The 18,964-nt window shown below is 38.7% G+C and overlaps 1 protein-coding gene across 2 annotated transcripts in view; it reads right to left on the bottom strand.

Moving 5' to 3' along the window:
• The window catches only part of PRMT3 (protein arginine methyltransferase 3), a 158,796-nt gene extending 140,615 nt beyond the window's left edge, over positions 1–18,181 (bottom strand). The window contains exons 1-2 of one of the 2 annotated variants that reach the window (XM_007497161.3): positions 17,878–18,181; positions 17,604–17,760 (exon numbers count right to left, since the gene is read on the bottom strand). In XM_007497161.3, the coding sequence (XP_007497223.1) occupies positions 17,604–17,760; positions 17,878–17,905 (185 nt within the window). In that variant the 5' untranslated portion in view covers positions 17,906–18,181. Of the gene's footprint in view, positions 1–17,572; positions 17,761–17,877 lie in introns of those variants that run through there. The other variant, XM_007497162.2, reaches the window with a different exon arrangement.
• Positions 18,182–18,964: the final 783 nt, after the last annotated feature.

The following is an 18,964-nucleotide window of genomic DNA, read 5'->3' on the forward strand; positions in this document are numbered from 1 at the left end:
TAGATTTTTTAAACAACTGATCATTTTGCCTGCCTCTAACAGGAGGTAACGTCCATTTTAGTAGCTGAAGTGAAATACAATTATAATTCCCACCTCCCACATTTATAAAAATGTGAATAGATAGGACATCACACACAGTCTTATACCAAAGGAGCTGGGAAGTTAATCCCAGGGCATGGTACCCCTGGATGTCTCCCAAAAAGAGAACAACTCTCAAAATCTCTTCAGCTCACTTTACTTCCACCAGAACAATCTAGATTTATTGGTGATGTTCTAGACCCAAATAAGTTTTACTTTGTTAAAAAAATATCTCAGCCAAGGTTGAAAGAATTGCTACACCCGAAAAACTTGTGACAAGTATCCATTTTCTTTAAATGTCATACAGCAACTTATGTGAAATATGATAGTAGGTTTGTTTGCAATTGTAATTAACTGGGCTATAATGAATTTTGGGGATATTGATAACTTTTTGAATTTGCATTACATGCTGTACTACTGTTCTTTATAAAAAAATATTACCTTGTGAAAATCATTTGCTTATACTCACAGTGTATCTTGACCAGTTATGAAGAGGAAATGGATCTCATTTTTGGTGAGAAACCGTGTATTCTACATTTCCTTAGCTGACACAGTGTGTCAATGATTATAAGCTATATTTTTTATTTTTAAAACTTTTATTATTATAGTTTGCTTGCATGTGCAATATACTATTTCAGTTTTTTAAAATTTTTTCTCTCCTTTTTATATTTGAAACACATGTCACCAGTATAAAGATGTTTTGATTTTGCAGTAATATAAGTTTAAAATATATTTGCTATAATGTCAATACATACCCCAAAAGCTTGAGACTATAAAATGATGCCATTGATTGTTTAAAAAAAATTATGGGACTTTTGCTTAATGATTCTGTCTGATTCTAGGACAAGAGAATACAAAAAGAGCCATTGCACAGTGCCAAAGAAGCACAAAGCTAAACTGCATAGTGCCAATTGAGCACAAGGTCAAAGAGACCAACCAATCCCAAAGGGGTTGATGAAAATTTTGAGCCATGACAAGAGGACTTGAACATGTTTGGGGGGTCAAGGTTGCGGATGTTTAACATCTGTTAAAGGCAGGTCTTCCTTGTTCCACATTCTTCCAAGTATCTCAAATTTGGCTTCTACCTGGCTCCTAAAATCTAGTCCCTATTCTCTCTTTCATAATGAGACAACTTTCTGTAGACCTGGCTACTGACTGGGTAAATGCTTAATTGCTTACATCATTTTAATTGGGCCCTGATTCAAGGACCTGTTATAGATTTATTTTTCCTTTACTTAGAATTTTTACACATAAGACTTTGATAGTCTATATTTCATCCAGAAATTATCTTTTTTATTTGGATCTTTTTTGATGGCTTTTTTTTTTATTTCTCTTGCCAATTGATTCATACACCTCATAACTCAGCCATGCATCCCTAAGTAATCCCTGTGTTTTTCAATCACCCTCTTCAGGGGGGGAATGTATAATTATTATTATTTTAAATTGCAAAGTTTAAATTTCTTTTGAGAGATGAACACAACTACAAAACACTCTCCACACAACTAAAACTAGACTTGAGCAATTGGAAAAACATTAACTGCTCATGGATAGGACGAGCCAATATAATAAAAATGACCATCCTACCCAAACTTATTTATCTATTTAGTGCCATACCCATTGAACTACCAAAATACTTCTTCACTGATTTAGAAAAAAACATAACAAAATTCATTTGGAACAACAAAAGATCAAGGATATCCAGGGAAATAATTGAAAAAAAAAAAACACATATGATGGGGGCCTTGCAGTCCCTGACCTTAAACTATATTACAAAGCAGCAGTCATCAAAACAATTTGGTACTGGCTAAGAAACAGGAAGGAAGATCAGTGGAATAGACTGGGGGAAAACGACCTCAGCAAGACAGTATATGATAAACCCAAAGATCCCAGCTTTTGGGACAAAAATCCACTATTTCATAAAAACTGCTGGGAAAATTGGAAGACAGTGTGGGAGAGACTAGGAATAGATCAACACCTCACACCCTACACCAAGATAAATTCAAAATGGGTGAGAGACTTAAACATAAAGAAGGAAACCATAAGTAAATTGGGTAAACACAGAATAGTATACATGCCAGACCTTTGGGAGGGGAAAGGCTTTAAAACCAAGCAAGACATAGAAAGAATCACAAAATGTAAAATAAATAATTTTGACTACATCAAACTAAAAAGCTTTTGTACAAACAAAACCAATGTAACTAAAATCAGAAGGGAAACAACAAATTGGGAAAAAATCTTCATAGAAACCTCTGACAAAGGTTTAATTACTCATATTTATAAAGAGCTAAATCAATTGTACAAAAAATCAAGCCATTCTCCAATTGATAAATGGGCAAGGGACATGAACAGGCAGTTCTCAGATAAAGAAATCAAAACTATTAACAAGCACATGAAGAAGTGTTCTACATCTCTTCTAATCAGAGAGATGCAAATAAAAACAACTCTGAGGTATCACCTCACACCTAGCAGATTGGCTAACATAACAGCAAAGGAAAGTAATGAATGCTGGAGGGGATGTGGCAAAGTATGGACATTAATTCATTGCTGGTGGAGTTGTGAACTGATCCAACCATTCTGGAGGGCAATTTGGAACTATGCCCAAAGGGCAACAAAAGAATATCTACCCTTTGATCCAGCCATAGCACTGCTGGGTCTGTACCCCAAAGAGATAATGGACAAAAAGACTTGTACAAAAATATTCCTAGCTGCACTCTTTGTGGTGGCCAAAAACTGGAAAACGAGGGGATGCCCATCAATTGGGGAATGGCTGAACAAACTGTGGTATACATTGGTGATGGAGTACTATTGTGCTAAAAGGAATAATAAAGTGGAGGAATTGCATGGAGACTGGAACAACCTCCAGGAAGTGATGCAGAGCGAGAGGAGCAGAACCAGGAGAACATTGTACACAGAGACTAATACACTGTGGTATAATCAAATGTAATGGACTTCTCTATTAGTGGCGGTGTAATGTCCCTGAACAATTTGCAGGGATCCAGGAGAAAAAAACACTATTCATAAGCAAAGGATAAACTATGGGAGTGGAAACACCGAGGAAAAGCAACTGCCTGAATACAGCGGTTGAGGGGACATGACAGAGGAGAGACTCTAAATGAACACTCTAATGCAAATATTATCAACATAGCAATGGGTTCAAATCAAGAAAACATGTAATGCCCAGTGGATTTACGCGTCGGCTATGGGGGGTGGGGGGAGGAAAAGAAAATGATCTATGTCTTTAATGAATAATGCTTGGAAATGATCAAATAAAATATATTAAAAAAAATTTCTTTTGAGAGTAATTTTAGGATAAGAAACATGCTAACTCTCCGAATCCAAAAAGTGAACAGTTTAGAGAAGGCACCATAAAGATGCCTTCACAGACTTACAAGCTGCACCATAAGATCCAGAGTGAACTTTGGGATGCAGCAATTTGAACTGTGTGGGATTGAATGCATTTGTTTTGTATATATACTCTTATGCCAAAGGGGACTGGCCCCTAACTGGCTTTTTGTCAATGCACCTAGCAATTATTGGTTTTGTTCTCTTTTCCTTTTATCCACAAATTACTGCAATCTTTAAGTTGATTATGTTTCCATGATCCTTTTGGGGAAACTGGTTTCCCAATACAATCACAGGGGGGTATGTATAAATGGAGATTTTGAACCCTAGGATTCATTCCCCAGAAGTCCTTGGTATTTCCTAGAATTCCCTATAATGTCACCTGAGTCTCAATTTAGGCAAGATCACAATTTGTATATAACTGGCAGTAACACCTCCCACACTCTCTTCTCTTCCATTGCAATGATGTAGCAAGTATAGTGGTAAGCTAAGCGTGGGGATTTTGAATGGGCTAATCAGCCATGGGCATGTGGTTTCTATTTGTATCTTCTTTATTACTTGATTTCTAATAATCTTTAATAAACCTCATAAAATATAATATTTTTATTATTAGAGATATAATTTAATTTTTACAAAGTTATTACTGCTAATAGTATCCTGCTTATAACCACCACATGCCTTCCATTGTTCTTGAGGATATCTGGAATTGTAACTCTTCTGAGACTGTGGCATGCCACTGTTTGATTTAAAACATTACCCTCCTTTCTCATTTGTTTCTGGTTTTGACCTCTGTTGGCATAAAGTCAGTGGATATTGAAATGACTCTCACATTTATAACCAATTGTTTCACTATTATTAAAATATACTTAATTCCCTTTTGGAGGTCCACTCTATCCAATGGCCTCTTGACATTCTTCTTAAATTCTGAATTGCATGTAAAGATACAACTCGGTTGCTCTCTGGAGTGTGAGAGAGAGACAAGCTACTACTGTGTCTCTGCTATCTACTGCTTCATTGGAGTTTGAGGGGAAAAAAAGGATCTTGGTGTTTTCCTTATTACCAATCTAGGGAAACACTAGGATTGGATTTAGTGATTGATCTACTGCAGCTGGTTACTAATTTCATCTTTAGGAAGACCACACAAATCCTGTTTTGCTCTAGGGCCCTAGGTGAAAAATGCAGAGCAACAGTTAGTTTACTAAGACTCTGTCAGCTGGCTCTGCTGCTCTTATAAACTGGAGAAATAATTAACATTTTATAATCTTATAAGGATATTAGTGCTAGGCGTTGGAGAATAGTTGAGTTTTGGGGTTAGTAAGAATCAGGGAGTCAAAATAGCCTGGGAACCAGAGCAAAAGAGGTTCCTTGTGGAACCAGTTGATTTTGGGTAGAGTTAGATTCTCTTATCTTAGTAATCCTTGTTTATATCCTTATATACCATACTATATTTTCAATAAATACTTTATTTTATAGAGAGAGAGACTCTAGAGCGTTTCCTTGCACTGAGCCCTGAGGGAAACTCATCTGAGTTTCACCTCACTACTACAACTGAGGATACTTTGTAACCATCTATCAAAGTATCTATTAAGTTTCCAACATTATTTTTTACAGTTTATACCACAAAGGAATGGTTAATGACCTTTGAATTGTGGACAATGTAACATTTAAAAGAGTTGTTGGCATAAACTGTGATACATAAAAGAGTGGTTTCCTTAAACTGTGACCGTGGAAATATGGTTTAAGCAGTTAATGTTTACAAACAGTTTAGAGAACCATGCCATTCTGGGGGCAGCAAGATGGCACAGTGCATAGAGCCAGACCTGGATTCAAGAGGACCTGGATTTAAATGTGGCCTTATATGCCTTAGCCATATGACCTGGGGCAAGTCACTTACTCCCCATCTGATTAGCCCTTGCCCTTCTTTCTTAAGAGCTGATACTAGAACATATTTGGAGGGTGAAGTCAAGATGGCGGCTTAGAGACAGCAACAGTTCAGACCTCTGTAAACCCTTCTTCACCAATCAAAAACACAATGCTTCAAGAGGACTGAAAAACAAATCTAACAACAGGACAGAGCTAGGGAACCCTCCTGGGCCCAACTTAAAAGGTACATCGACCAAAAAGCCTGAAATCTAAAACATGTGGGTTTACCGAAAAGGAAGAAGGAAGGTCCCAGGACCCCTCCCCCACCTACAGTGCTGAGCCTTCAGCTGTGGCTAGAATCTCTGGGCAGGCAAGGGCACTTATCCGGAGGGAGTACCTTGTCGGCAAAGCTGTGCCAGGCTCAAGGCATAAAACACAAGTGGGCATACATGAAGCTGAAGGAGAAGTGCAGAGCAGGCAGCCTATTTGCAGCCAAGATGCTCCATCTTGGCGGCGCCCCCCCCCCCCCCCCCCGCCCCTTTCTCAGGGCACATCCAGTTTTGCAGATAAACTCCTCCTCCCTGGCTCAATCTCATCAATAGGGCAGATAAGAAGCCTTCAGAAGGGAGAGAAGCTCAAGCTCCAACACTCCTACCCCACAGACTGATCTGAGAGCCTTGCTGACTAAGCTCCAAGGGCAAAAGCTACAACAAACTACAGGCAACAACCTTGACAACAGGGCAGGAAGACCAGCTCCTTTTCAGTTTCTAATGTCAGCCAGGGAAGATCTGACTAACCTGATCAATCAGCAGAAGAGAGAAGAAACTCCTTCAGGATAGAATAGCCCAAACCCACAGATCCAGGACATAATGAGAGGAGCAAGACCACAGGCAACTACAGGGAGGGAAGAAGGGGCAAATGAGTAAACAACAGAAAAAGAAAAAAGAGATTACCATCGATAGCTTCTATCCAGGTAAAGAACAAAGAGCAAATGGAACAGAGGAGGATCAAGGAACACCAAGTAAAAACCCAGAAACTCCAGCGAATTGGACACAGGCTTTGGAAGAACTCAAAATACATTTTGAAAAAACAATAGAGGCTGAAGACAACTGGGAAAAGAACTTAAAAAAGCAAAATAAACCATCTGGAAACAGAAAATAGTGTCTTGAAAGCCAAAATTAATCAGCTTGAAAATAAGGCAAAGGAAATGAAAGATGACCTCCAAAGAGAATCAGACCAGAAGAAAGATGACCAAAAAGCCAGGGATGAAAGTCAGTCTTTAGAAACTAGAACCCAACAACTCAAAACAAATGACTTCATAAGGCAGCAGCAAACTATAAAACAAAATCAAAAGAATGAAAAAATATGAAACACTCATCCACAAAATGGAAGACCTAGAAAACAGGTTCAGGAGAGACAACTCAAGAATCAATGGACTACCAGATGATCACAAGAAAAGAAAAAACCTGGACATCATTCTACAGGAAATTATTCAAGAAAAACCACCCTGACATTCTAGAGCAAGAGGGAAAAGTGGAGATTGAAAGAATCCACAGATCACCTCCTGTACTTAATCCCCCCAACTGACAACACCCAGGAATGTTACAGCCAAATTCAAGAACTACAAGAGCAAGGAAAAAATAATACAAACTGCTAAGAAAAAAGTCATTCAGATATCATTCGGAACCACAGTTAGGATAACACAGGCTCTGGCTATATCTACACTGAAGGACTGAAAGGCATGGAATATGATATTCTGGAAAGCAAGGGAACTAGGTCTACAACCAAGAATCAACTACACAGCACCTGACTATATTCTTGCAGGGGAAAGTATGGTCATTTAATAAAATAGAAGACTTCCAAGTATTCATAAAGTAAAGACTGGACTTGAACAGAAAATGTGATGGCCAAACACAAAACTCAAGAAAATCGCCAAAAGGTAATTAAGAAAGGGTTAAAAACAAACAAAAAATTTTAAGGGACCCAATAAATTAAAATGATTTGTATCCCTACAAGAAAGAGGATATTTGTAACTCTTAAAAAAGTGCTATTATCACCTGGGTAGCTGGAAGAATTATACTTAGAGGGAACAGTGATAGACTGTATAGGATGAAATGCCAACACACACACACACACACACACACACACACACACACACACATGTCTATATCTGCATGGATACATGTTTGCTCCAGTGAGGAACATCCTGGGTGAAGGCCATCCTATTTAGCAGGAGGCCAATGTTGTTTCAAGCAACCCTGTCCATTGGGAAACTTTTTTCAGCATTTTGATTTCTACTCCTAAGCCTGCCCTTTCTATCACTGTTCCCTCTAAGTATAATTCTTCCAGCTACCCAGGTGATAATAGCAATATAAAACTAGAGGTAAAAAAAGAGGTTAATAATAAGAGAAATAGAAAAAGAAACAAAATGGGGTAAATTTATGTCTTAAAGAAGCATATGGCAGGAGGAGGGGAGAATACACTAGAAGGATATAGAAGTTGGAGATAGTAAATACTTAATTTTTATGTGCATTGAAATTGACTCAAAGAGGGAAGAACAATCAGATCCACTGGAGCAGAGAATTGATTCTCGCCCTATAGAGAAGTAGAAAGGTAACAAATGGACTGGTGGGGAGGGAAGCAATATAAGGGAGGGAGAGGTGGAGGGGGAGTTTAAAAAGACTGTAAGACTATAAAGAAAATAAGAGGGGAATAAGAAAGGAGGTGGGATATAAAGGGAAATAAAATAAGGGTGGGCATTAGGGGAACTGATTAAAAACAAAACACTGATATAGAAGGGAATAGTGAAAAAAGAAAGGGCAGGCTTAGGAGTAGAAATCAAAATGCTGAAAAAAGTTTCCCAATGGACAGGGTTGCTTGAAACAACATTGGCCTCCTGCTAAATAGGATGGCCTTCACCCAGGATGTTCCTCACTGGAGCAAACATGTATCCATGCAGAGATAGTCTCCAGAACAGAAAAGTGTGTTCAAGCCTCATTTACAGAAGGGATCAGGGAGACACTAGGTCAAAAGTCATTAAAAATTTCAAGTCAACAACAGAGAAGGCACTGAGGCTAAGAGACACAGCCTCACAAAGACCATTAGTGAAAAAAGACAAAGTCATTTTGCAAGGGGCAGAAAGCTTTACCTCCAAATTTGGAGCAAAAGGAGTTTCATTTTCTCACAGAAAAACAGAGAGAAACTAAAAGGAACTGGCCACCTATCAATGCCAAACCAAGATTCTGATTTTTTTATCCTCCCCCCCTCCCGCCACCCCTCCCATAGCCAGCGCGTTATTCTTCTAGGTCTCACATGTGTCCTTGATCTGAACCCATTTCCATGCTGTTGGTATTTGCATTGGTATGTTCATTTGGAGTCTCTCCTCAGTCATATCCTCTCAACCCCTGTAGTCAAGCAGTTGCCTTTCCACGTTGTTTTTACTCCCACCGTTTGTCCAATCACCCTAATGAATGTAGATGTAAAAATCTTAAATAGAATACTAGCAAAAAGACTGCAGTAAGTGATCATGAGGGTTATACATTATGATCAGGTGGGATTTATACCAGGAATGCAAGGATGGTTCAATATTAGGAAAACCATCAGCATAATTAACCATATCAAAAAGCAAACCAAGAAAAACCACATGATTATCTCAGTAGATTCAGAAAAACACTCAATACAAAATACAACACTCAATCCTATTGAAAACACAAGAAAGTATAGAAGGGACTTTCCTAAAAATAGTAAATAGTATATATCTAAAACCATCAGCAAGCATCATCTGCAATGGGAATATAGTAAAAGCATTCTCAATAAAATCAGGATTGAATCAAGGAGGCTCACTTGAACCTCTATTATTTAACCCAGTAATAGAAACACTAGTAGTAGCAATTTGAGAAGAAAAAGTAATTGAACATATTAAAATAGACAATGAAGAGACCAAGCTATCATTCTTTGCAAGTGATATAACGGATACCATTCTGCATGAAAGACAAACCATCTATATAAAGTACAAGGTCAGGATTGTCTAATTGTGTATCTTTCAAATGCAGCCTTACTTATTCTATTAATTAGACTACTTCAGTTTAGTCATGTAATGACTCTACATTTGTAGGCAAATCAGGTCATAGTGTGGCTAGATTTAAAATATTACAACTCTTCATTTGTGTGTTTTCATTCCCATGAAGAACTATATATTTAGCTATGCATTGGTCAGAAAAAGCCCAAGTGTGAAATTTTGACATAATGGCTTCAAACTGGTGTGAACAAAATACTGTCATTTGGTACCTGAGGACTAAACCAGTTGAGGTCTGAATTAACAATGCATCAGCTACCAATCCTTCAAATATGCTTCACCAGCAATATCAAACTCTGACTCCCACTGAATCCTCTTATGAGGATACGGTCGCATGAGGAAGATTCCTCATGTATAGTAGAAGTAGGGAATGAAGGAGATCAGAACAACCTCCCTCTGGGGACTAGGAGTAAACTCTTGCCCAAGTCAGCATAACCATTCCAGCAGCTAAGCAGACATTCCCTGTATTGTGAACCCCTCAGCTAGCTGCAACTGCCAAATCACCACATCCTATTGTTCAACAATTCATGCTAGCCAACTATATTATAAAAGGTTTACCCCTAGCCAAGGCAGCACGGATCCTCCTTTGGGGCAGCCCTAGCACCTAGCGGGTTAGTAAATAAACGGTGATCCTTTGCTTAAAAAAAAAAGACTAGAAGCTGGTACTTTACAAATTAACAGTATCAAAGATGAAAAGGGAGACCTTACCTCTAATAAAGAGGAAATTAAGGCAATCATCAAAAATTTATGTCTAATTATATGGCAATAAATATGGCAATATAGGTGATATGGATAAATATTTACAAAAATATAAATTGCCTAGATTAACAGAAGAAATAGAATATCTAAATAACCCCATATCAGAAAAAGAAATTGAACAAGCCATCAAAGTAACTCCCTAAGAAAAAATCCCCAGAACTAGATGGATTCACAAATGAATTCTATCAAACATTCAAAGAACAACTAATCCCAATATTATGCAAACAATTTGACAGAATAAGCAAAGAAGGAGTTCTACCAAATTCCTTTTATGACACAAATATGGTACTGATTCCAAAGCCAGGCAGGTCAAAAATAGAAAAAAAAACTATAGTCCAATCTCTTTAATGAATATAGATGCAAAAAACTTAAACAGAATACCAACAAAAAGACTCCAGCAAGTGATCACAAGGGTTATTAACTATGATCAGGTGGGATTTATACCAGGAATGCAAGGATGGTTCAATATAAGGAAAACCATCCACATAGTTGACCATGTCAACAAGCAAACCAGCAAAAATCGCATGATTATATCAACAGATGCAGAAAAAGCCTTTGACAAAATACAACACTCATTCCTACTGAAAACACTAGAAAGCATAGGAATAGAAGGGCCTGTCCTAAAAATAATAAACAGTATCTATCTAAAACCATTAGCAAGTATCATCAAAAATGGAGATAATTAGAAGCATTCACAATAAGATCAGGAGTGAAACAAGGATGCCCATTATCACCTCTATCATTTAACATTGTACTAGAAACACTAGCAGTAGCAAGTAGAGAAGAAAAAGAAATTGAAGGTATTAAAACAGGCAATGAAGAGACCAAGCTATCATTCTTTGCAGATGATATGATAGTCTACTTAAAGAATCCTAGAGAATCCACTAAAAAGCTAGTGGAAATAACCCACAACTTCAGCAAAGTTGCAGGTTATAAAATAAACTCACATAAATCATCAGCATTTCTAGATATTTCCAAAACATTCAGGCAGCAAGAATTAGAAAGAGAAATTCCATTTAAAATCACCCTAGACAATATAAAATACTTAGGAATCTATCTGCCTAGACAAACACAGGAACTATATGACCACAACTACAAAACATTATCCACACCATTAAAACTAGATCTAAATAAATGGAAAAACATTGATTGCTCATGGTCATGACAAACCTACCCAAACTAATTTTCTTATTTAGTGCCAAACCCATTGAACTACCAAAAAACTTTTTTACTGAATTAGAAAAAATCATAATAAAGTTCAATTTGAAGAACAAAAGATCAAGGATATCCAGGAAAATAATGAAAAAAAAAAGCAAAGGAATGTGGCCTTGCAGTCCCAGATCTATAAAGCAGTACTGTAAAACAATATGGTACTGGTTAAGAGACAGAAAGCAGAAAGGAGGATCAGTGGAATAGACTTGGGGTAAGTGACCTCAGCAAGACAGTCTATGATAAACCCAAAGATTCCAGCTTTTGGGACCAAAATCCACTATTTGATAAAAACTGCTGGGAAAATTGGAAGATAGTATGGGAGAGATTGGGTTTGTATCAACATCTCATACCCTACACCAAGATAATCTCAGAATGGATGAATGACTTGAATATAAAGAAGGAAACTATAAATAAATTACATGAACAAAGAATGGTATACATGTCAGATCTTTGGGAAAGGAAAGATTTTAAGACCAAGCAAGAGTTAAGAGAAAAAAATTACAAAATGTAAAATAAATAATTTTAATTACATTAAATTTAAAAGTTTTGTACAAACAAAACCAATGCAACCAAATTTAGAAGGGAAGAAACAAATTGGGAAACAATCTTCATAAGAAAAACTTCCGACAAAGGTCTAATTTAATTACTCAAATTTATAAAGAGCTAAATCAATTGTACAAAAAATCAAGCCATTTCCCAATTGATAAATGGGCAAGGGGCATGAATAGGCAATTTTCAGATAAAGAAATCAAAACTATTAAAAAGCACATGAAAAAGTGTTCCAAATCTCTCATAATCAGAGAGATGCAAATCAAAACAACTCTGAGGTATCACCTCACATCTACCAGATTGGCTATCATGACAGCAAAGGAAAGTAATGAATGTTGGAGGGGATGTGGCAAAGTGGGGACATTAATGCATTGCTGCTGGAGTTGTGAATTGATCCAACCATTTTGGAGGGCAATTTGGAACTATGCCCAAGGGGCGCTAAAAGACTGTCTGCCCTTTGATCCAGCCATAGTACTGCTGGGTTTGTACCTCAGAGTTAATAAGGAAAAAGACTTGTACAAGAATATTCATAGCTGTACTCTTTGTGGTGGCAAAAAAATGGAAAATGAGGGGATGCCCTTCAATTGGGGAATGGCTGAACAAATTGTGGTATCTGTTGGTGATGGAATACTATCGTGCTCAACATGAACTGGAATGACCACTAGGAATTGATGCAGTGAAAGGAGCAGAACCAGGAGAACATTGTACACAGAGATTGATACACTGTGGTACAATCGAATATAATGGACTTCTCCATTAGTGGAAATGCGGTGATTCAGAACAACTTGGACAGATTTAAGAGAAAGAACATTATCCACATTCAGAGGAAAAACTGTGGGAGTAGAAACACAGAAGAAAAACACCTGCTTGATTACATTGATCAATGGGGATATGATTGGGGATGCAAACTCTAAATGATCACCCCAGTGCAAACATCAACATCATGGAAATAGGTTTTGATCAAGGACACATGTAAAACCCAGGGGAAATTCATGTTGGCTATAGGAAGGGATGGGGGAAGGGAGGGAAAGAATATGATTCTTGTAACCAAGGGAAAATGTTCTAAATTGCCTAAATACAAATTTCAAAAAATATAATTTAATTAAAAATTTAAATTAAAAAAAAGTTGAAACTAGGAAAGAAGGATTTAAAAAACAAAACTATGCCATTCTTCAGTACCTCTCTATCCCCTATTCTGACATGCCACTTATCACTGCAAAAGAAGTTTGCATCAGAGTGAGAGGTATTTTTTGGTCCTTTTTTTTTTCATGGGTTACTGCTACCAAAAATTCTCCAACTTTCTAGTAATTAACATCTCTACATTTAGCCTGGCACTCTGACAATTTATAGCTGGAATAAAATTGCACACTTTTCCAGTTTCTTGGAACCTACCAGGGCTTACTTTCTACTTGCAGAGGCTTCAAGAGCCCAGGGTCACCTTTAATGCATGAAGCATCAAAGTAGGACTTTTGTAGAAGTAGCATCTTATTAATTCAACTAAAAACAAGACCTCAGAATCACAAAATGTAAGAGTTGGAATTCTGAAAATCATCTAACTATGAATGAAACTAAGGTATAATATTAACTGTAATTTGCCCACCTTCACTCAGCCATTTAGCAGTATAGCCTGGACAAGAATCTAGGTACTCTGAATCATGTCCAGGATTCTTATCATTACATCACATTACCGGGTTTAAATTTTATTTAGTACTTATATAAATATTTGCTCTTTTATTACCAAAGCTCATTTGTCTTCAAAATTACAATAATTTGGATTTCCTGAGGTTGTGCATTATAAAACATCATAGACACAAAAAGCTTCCCTCCCCCCCTCAGGTAAAAGTGACCAAAAATATTTTCTAGTTGGAATTCTTCCCTTCTCTTCAAAGAGCAAAGTGTACTTTTATATGCTTTGGGCTGGCACAGAATACTTTTGGGGAAAAAAAGTGTAAGGCACAATTTATTAATCTGGCAGATTCCCACAGGACTTGAATGCTTCCAAAATGATCTTATAGTGTTCCAAACCTACTTGGCATTCCAAACGTACATGGACATCGTGAGATCCAAAGTTTTTTTACTATATGACTTGCAAAACTGAAGGACACAAAGACTAGGACTTTGCAGAAAGTAAACTATACTGAATAGCATTGCTGAGAACAATTGATTAAATATATTATATATTCTTAGTACACGTGCATCATTTATAGTTTGAATTAAACTTTTTTACCACTCTGTAATACTCATCAGAGCTATTCCAAAGCAATATATCTGACTTTGAGTGTGATGTAGAGGAAAGAGCACAGGACTGGAAGCCAGAGGACACATGCTTGACACTGGCCCTGGGGGAAAAACTTAACTTCCAAAAGGTACTTAAAAAGATAACCTTGAAGGTCACTTTGAGCTCTAAGTCCGATTTCCCTAATAAGTAACAAGACAGCATTATTCATAGAGCATGACAGTACAAGACTGGAGCCAAGAGACTCATCTGGATCAAGAGCTCTGATATTTACTTGCCATGGGAACCTGGACAGGTCATAGAATCTAGAAGATATTCATTCCCATAGCATTACCACCACAGTAGGGCAAGGGAGATATACACCATAAAAAATTATTTATTTTGCCTGGATTCTCTGACAGCTAATAGATATATAGATGCACATGCATGCATGTGTATATTATGTACATGTGTATATACACACATGATCTATCTATATCTCCTGATAAGTGACACAGTAGTAGATGGTAGGCTGAATATGAAGTCTGAAGATCTGAGTTCAAATCTGCTTTAAAGCACTTACTAGTTTGTGATACTGAGCAAATCACTTAACCTTTATTAGGTTCAATTTCCTCAAATGTAAAATTGGGATAATAACAAGGTCTACCTCATAATGACATACCCGTAAAGCACTTAACATAGTGTCTAGCATGTAGCAGGTATAATATAAATTTTTATTCTCCTCTCCTTTCCCCTCCCTTATCTCCCACTACTAAGTCTTTCACCTCAATGCCTAGACTTTTCTGAAAAATTCCAATTTCTGACAGATCTGGCATGTTTTCTCATTTGAATCATGACTTGGGCCTCACCTTTTTTCTCTAGGAGGAATTTTCTCTTACTATCATAATTTCCAGCAAATGAAGACTCCTCATATCTAAAATAGGACTCCCTTTACAATATCCCTAAAAGTAGTCAGTTTTCATTTGAGGTCCTCCATTGATGGGAAGATATTACCTTCATAGAAAGCCCACTTCATCTTTGGATTGTTCATTCTTCATATATCATTTTAAACCCTGATTCTAGGTAACTTCTACTCATTGTCAAGTCAAAATATATATTTAAAAAGGCTTTTCTACATAAATTTTCAAATATTTGAAAATATGCATCCTCATATCTTTTCTTCAAGTTTTACATAACCACATCTTTCAAATGAATCTTCTATGATAGTTTCAAATACCTTCTTCATCACCCTAATTGCCCTCGTGTCAATACAGCCTATTCTGTCAATGTCATTTCCAAAAATAAGGCAACTAAAACTGTACAAAATACTACAAATGAGCTGACAGGGGCAGAATTCAGTGGGACAAAATTCTCTGCTCTGGTCCCTATACTTCCTCTAATTCAGTCCAAGAAAATATAAGGTTTTTTTGCAACTATGTCACACTCATCTAATAGGCAGTCCACTAACAACTCTAGCTATACTTTCCCTAATCAATACTTGTACAACCCTAATTTTTGAATCCTTGTACAGGACTTTACATTAAACCCAATTAAATCTCATCTGAACTGACTCAAATCTTAATCCTAGTTAGTCAAAAACTTTTGGGATCTCAATTTTAGTCACTCAACATATACCTCTCATCTAAAGACTTAAATAAACATGCTCTTCAGGTCTTCACCAAAGCCACCAGTAAAAATATTGGATTGACCTTTCTAATCCTGTTTCTTCATTTGTAAAATGGAGGATCCAAGTACTAGGCTATCTATTTCAATAAACTCATTGAAGGAAAGTATGAGGCATAATACAAAGATGTCCACTTAAGCAAATAGCATAAATGAGAATTCTGAAGCACTGATAGCCTAAGCAACTTATTTAGGAGAAACCTAACTCAGAATTAATACCATTAATTACTGTTTCTCAATTTGGTCTTCTGAACTCTAAAATGACTTTTTTTTAATAGCATTTAGGTTTAGAAGTCTACAAGTTCATCTATCCAATCTCTCCATTTAACAGTGTTGGAAATTGAGACCCAAAGAAGGAAAGTGACTTTAAGTCAGAAATAGAAGGAACTTCTGAGGTCATATGGTTCATACCCTCATTTACAGCTAAGGAAACTGCCCTACAGATATAAAGTGCCTGGCCTAAGATATTTATATAGAGAAAAGATTTATTAATTACAAAGTTACAATAATAAGTGGCAAAGCTAAGACTAGAGCAGTCTTTCCAACACACCATGCTGCTATCCTTGAATAGGTTAAGGGTCTTACACGGGTATCTCCTAAGACTGATGGTGGTCATATAAAGAACTCTCAGTGATACTTATATACTATTTTATATAACAAGGTCAAAAACTTAGGGGTAGAAGAGAACTCGACTCTCCCCACTCTAACCCTACCTTCTACTCAGCTTATCAATATGGTCTTCCTAGAGCATAGCTACAATGTTACTCTCTCATACATAAATTGAAGTGGTTCCCTATTGCCTCCAGAAATGAATCTAAAATCCTTTCTTTAAAAGCTTTGGGGAAAGGCCTCATTGCCTAACTCCAATATATTACTATAGCCAGATAGTTAAGTTTCCCTGCCATAAGTCTCTCCCCACTCCAGTCTATTCTCTTCTCAACTTCCAATTCATCCTAAAACATAGATTTAAACCTATATCCTCCCTTCCATCCCCATTCAATAAATCTAGTGGTTTCCTCAAAGAAATATAAAATCATCTGGTGTTGAAATCCCATCATAACTTGGCTTCCTTTGACTTTTCCAGTCTTCTTAACCTTACCCCATGCACTCTAGGGACTCTGGCCTCCTTGATGATTCTTATATGTGATATTCTATGTTCTACCTCCTGGTTTTTTCACTGGCACTCACCCTCATCTCTGCCTCTTGGCTTCCTTCAACTCTCAGCTTAAGTCCCACTTTTTCAAGAATCCTTTCTTGGAGCTCCCTAACATTACAGTGCCTTCCCTTTCTGAGCATGTCTACAATTTATGCTATGGATAGGTTGTTTTCTATGAAGAGTTGTTTATAGGCTGTCTCCCTTTTGGGGTTGTGAGCTCCTAAAGGGCAGGGAATGTTCTTTCCCTTTCTTATAAGCCCAGGTTTTTTGTTTGTCACACAACAGTGCCTGGCACATAGTGGGTGATGATGGAATGCTTGCCGATTTAACTTGAACTGGGTTGGGGTGGGGTGTCCTGATGACAGAATGGATCAGAGATCAGGTAGCACAATACAGGTGTAGTCCAACTCCCTCAGGTTACATTTGAGTTAACTGAGACTTGTCAGGAATCCCACGCTAGACTCCGAACATGGGATCGGAGCGCCGGTCCTGCAGCCCAAGTCTGCAAGGCCTCTTTACAACCATGCACTCATGTGGCCCTCACAACAACCCTGTGAGGTAGGTGCTACAATTCCGAATCTGCACCTAACAGGTGAGGAAACTGAGGCTTGCTCGGCCTTGCCAGTTCCAGGGCCCTCACCCAGGTCTTCCTCCGGGGCCAGCCAACGAACCTGTCACAGAACAGGCAGGGGGTCTGCTGTTTGTCTCGGGGCGGCTCCGCCTCCTCCTCTTCCTCCTCATCCTCCCAGGCCACCTCGTCTCCGCTGTCCGACAAGCCGGGCACCTCCTCCTCCTCCTCCTCAGCCTCCTGCAGCCGGGGCCTGACGCCTGACAGAAGCATACACAACACAAGGTCAGAGGCCTCAGACTCAGGACCCGCCGGCCGCGCGGGGCAGGCCGAGGCCCGTAGCAGGCCCCAGTTGCTAAAGGGAAGGGGATACCCACCGGTGACGCCCGTTGCTAGGGAGCACATGGCGCGCCCACACGCGTGAAGGGAGCAATCGGCTAGAAGGAAACCTGCGGGGATGGAGGCGGCAAGAGTGGGTCCGCTAGGGCAAGGGATTCGGGCCGGGTGGCACGCACTCACTCACGCACGCATGCGGGCACGCACGCGGCCCGGAGTGAGGGGCTCTGGGGCAAAAGCAAAGCCTAGCCGGAAAGTGGGAGGTGTTGTGCGCGTGCGCGAAAGCTGGTTCTCCCTCTTCCGGCTCCGCAAGCGGGCGGAGGGGGTCACGTGGGCGCACCTCCATCCTCCCGCTCGCCCTCCCACCCGACGCTCCACCTTGCCTTTGCAAAGGGGGCGTGGCCAGGGCTCTCCTATTTTTTTTAGGAGATTGTAGCCCGTACTCCCCGCCCCAGTGGTGCAATAACCAGAACTCTGGTTTAGCATCCAGAATCCTGGGGTTCAAGTCCCTCCTCTGAAGTTAATTCTGTGACCTTGGGCAAGTGACTCACCCTCCCTGGGCATGAATTTCTTTCTGCACAAAAGGAGGAGGTGGAGACTAAATATGATAGAATCTGAGATTCTATCTGCAGCTCCCCTCGACTGTTTGGGGACAGAGAAACAAAGTGAGGTATCCTGCTGCTTCCCACCCACACCCTTCTGATCCTGCACTGGCTGGAGAGCCCTCTGATGGAGGAGGAGGGGGAGGGGGAGGGGAGTGTAGTGGAGGCGGGAGGGAGGGAGAGAAAAGGAGGATCTGCAATGGCCCAGGGCACAGAGAATGTCATCTAAAAGAAAAAAAGAAAAAGCCCTACCCACATGCACTGCAGAAGGTCTATGCAGATGCCGCATTTTCTGACTCTATATCATAGAGACAAGCCATGCTATTTTCGAAACTGGAACGTTACTCTCTTCTTAGAGATTTGCAGTGTAGATGAAAAAAAAAAGTCCTTGTTTTGAGTTTAAATCTAAGTTTTATCTCGTATTTTTTCTATGACTTTGGCTAAGTCACAGTCAGTGAGGGGATCAGCTCCCTCATATATAAAACGAAGGAATTAGATTAAATGATGGTATACAAGGTCTCTTCCA

The sequence above is a fragment of the Monodelphis domestica genome, chromosome 6 (genome assembly GCF_027887165.1).
Source record: "Monodelphis domestica isolate mMonDom1 chromosome 6, mMonDom1.pri, whole genome shotgun sequence".
Taxonomy (NCBI): Eukaryota; Metazoa; Chordata; class Mammalia; order Didelphimorphia; family Didelphidae; genus Monodelphis; species Monodelphis domestica.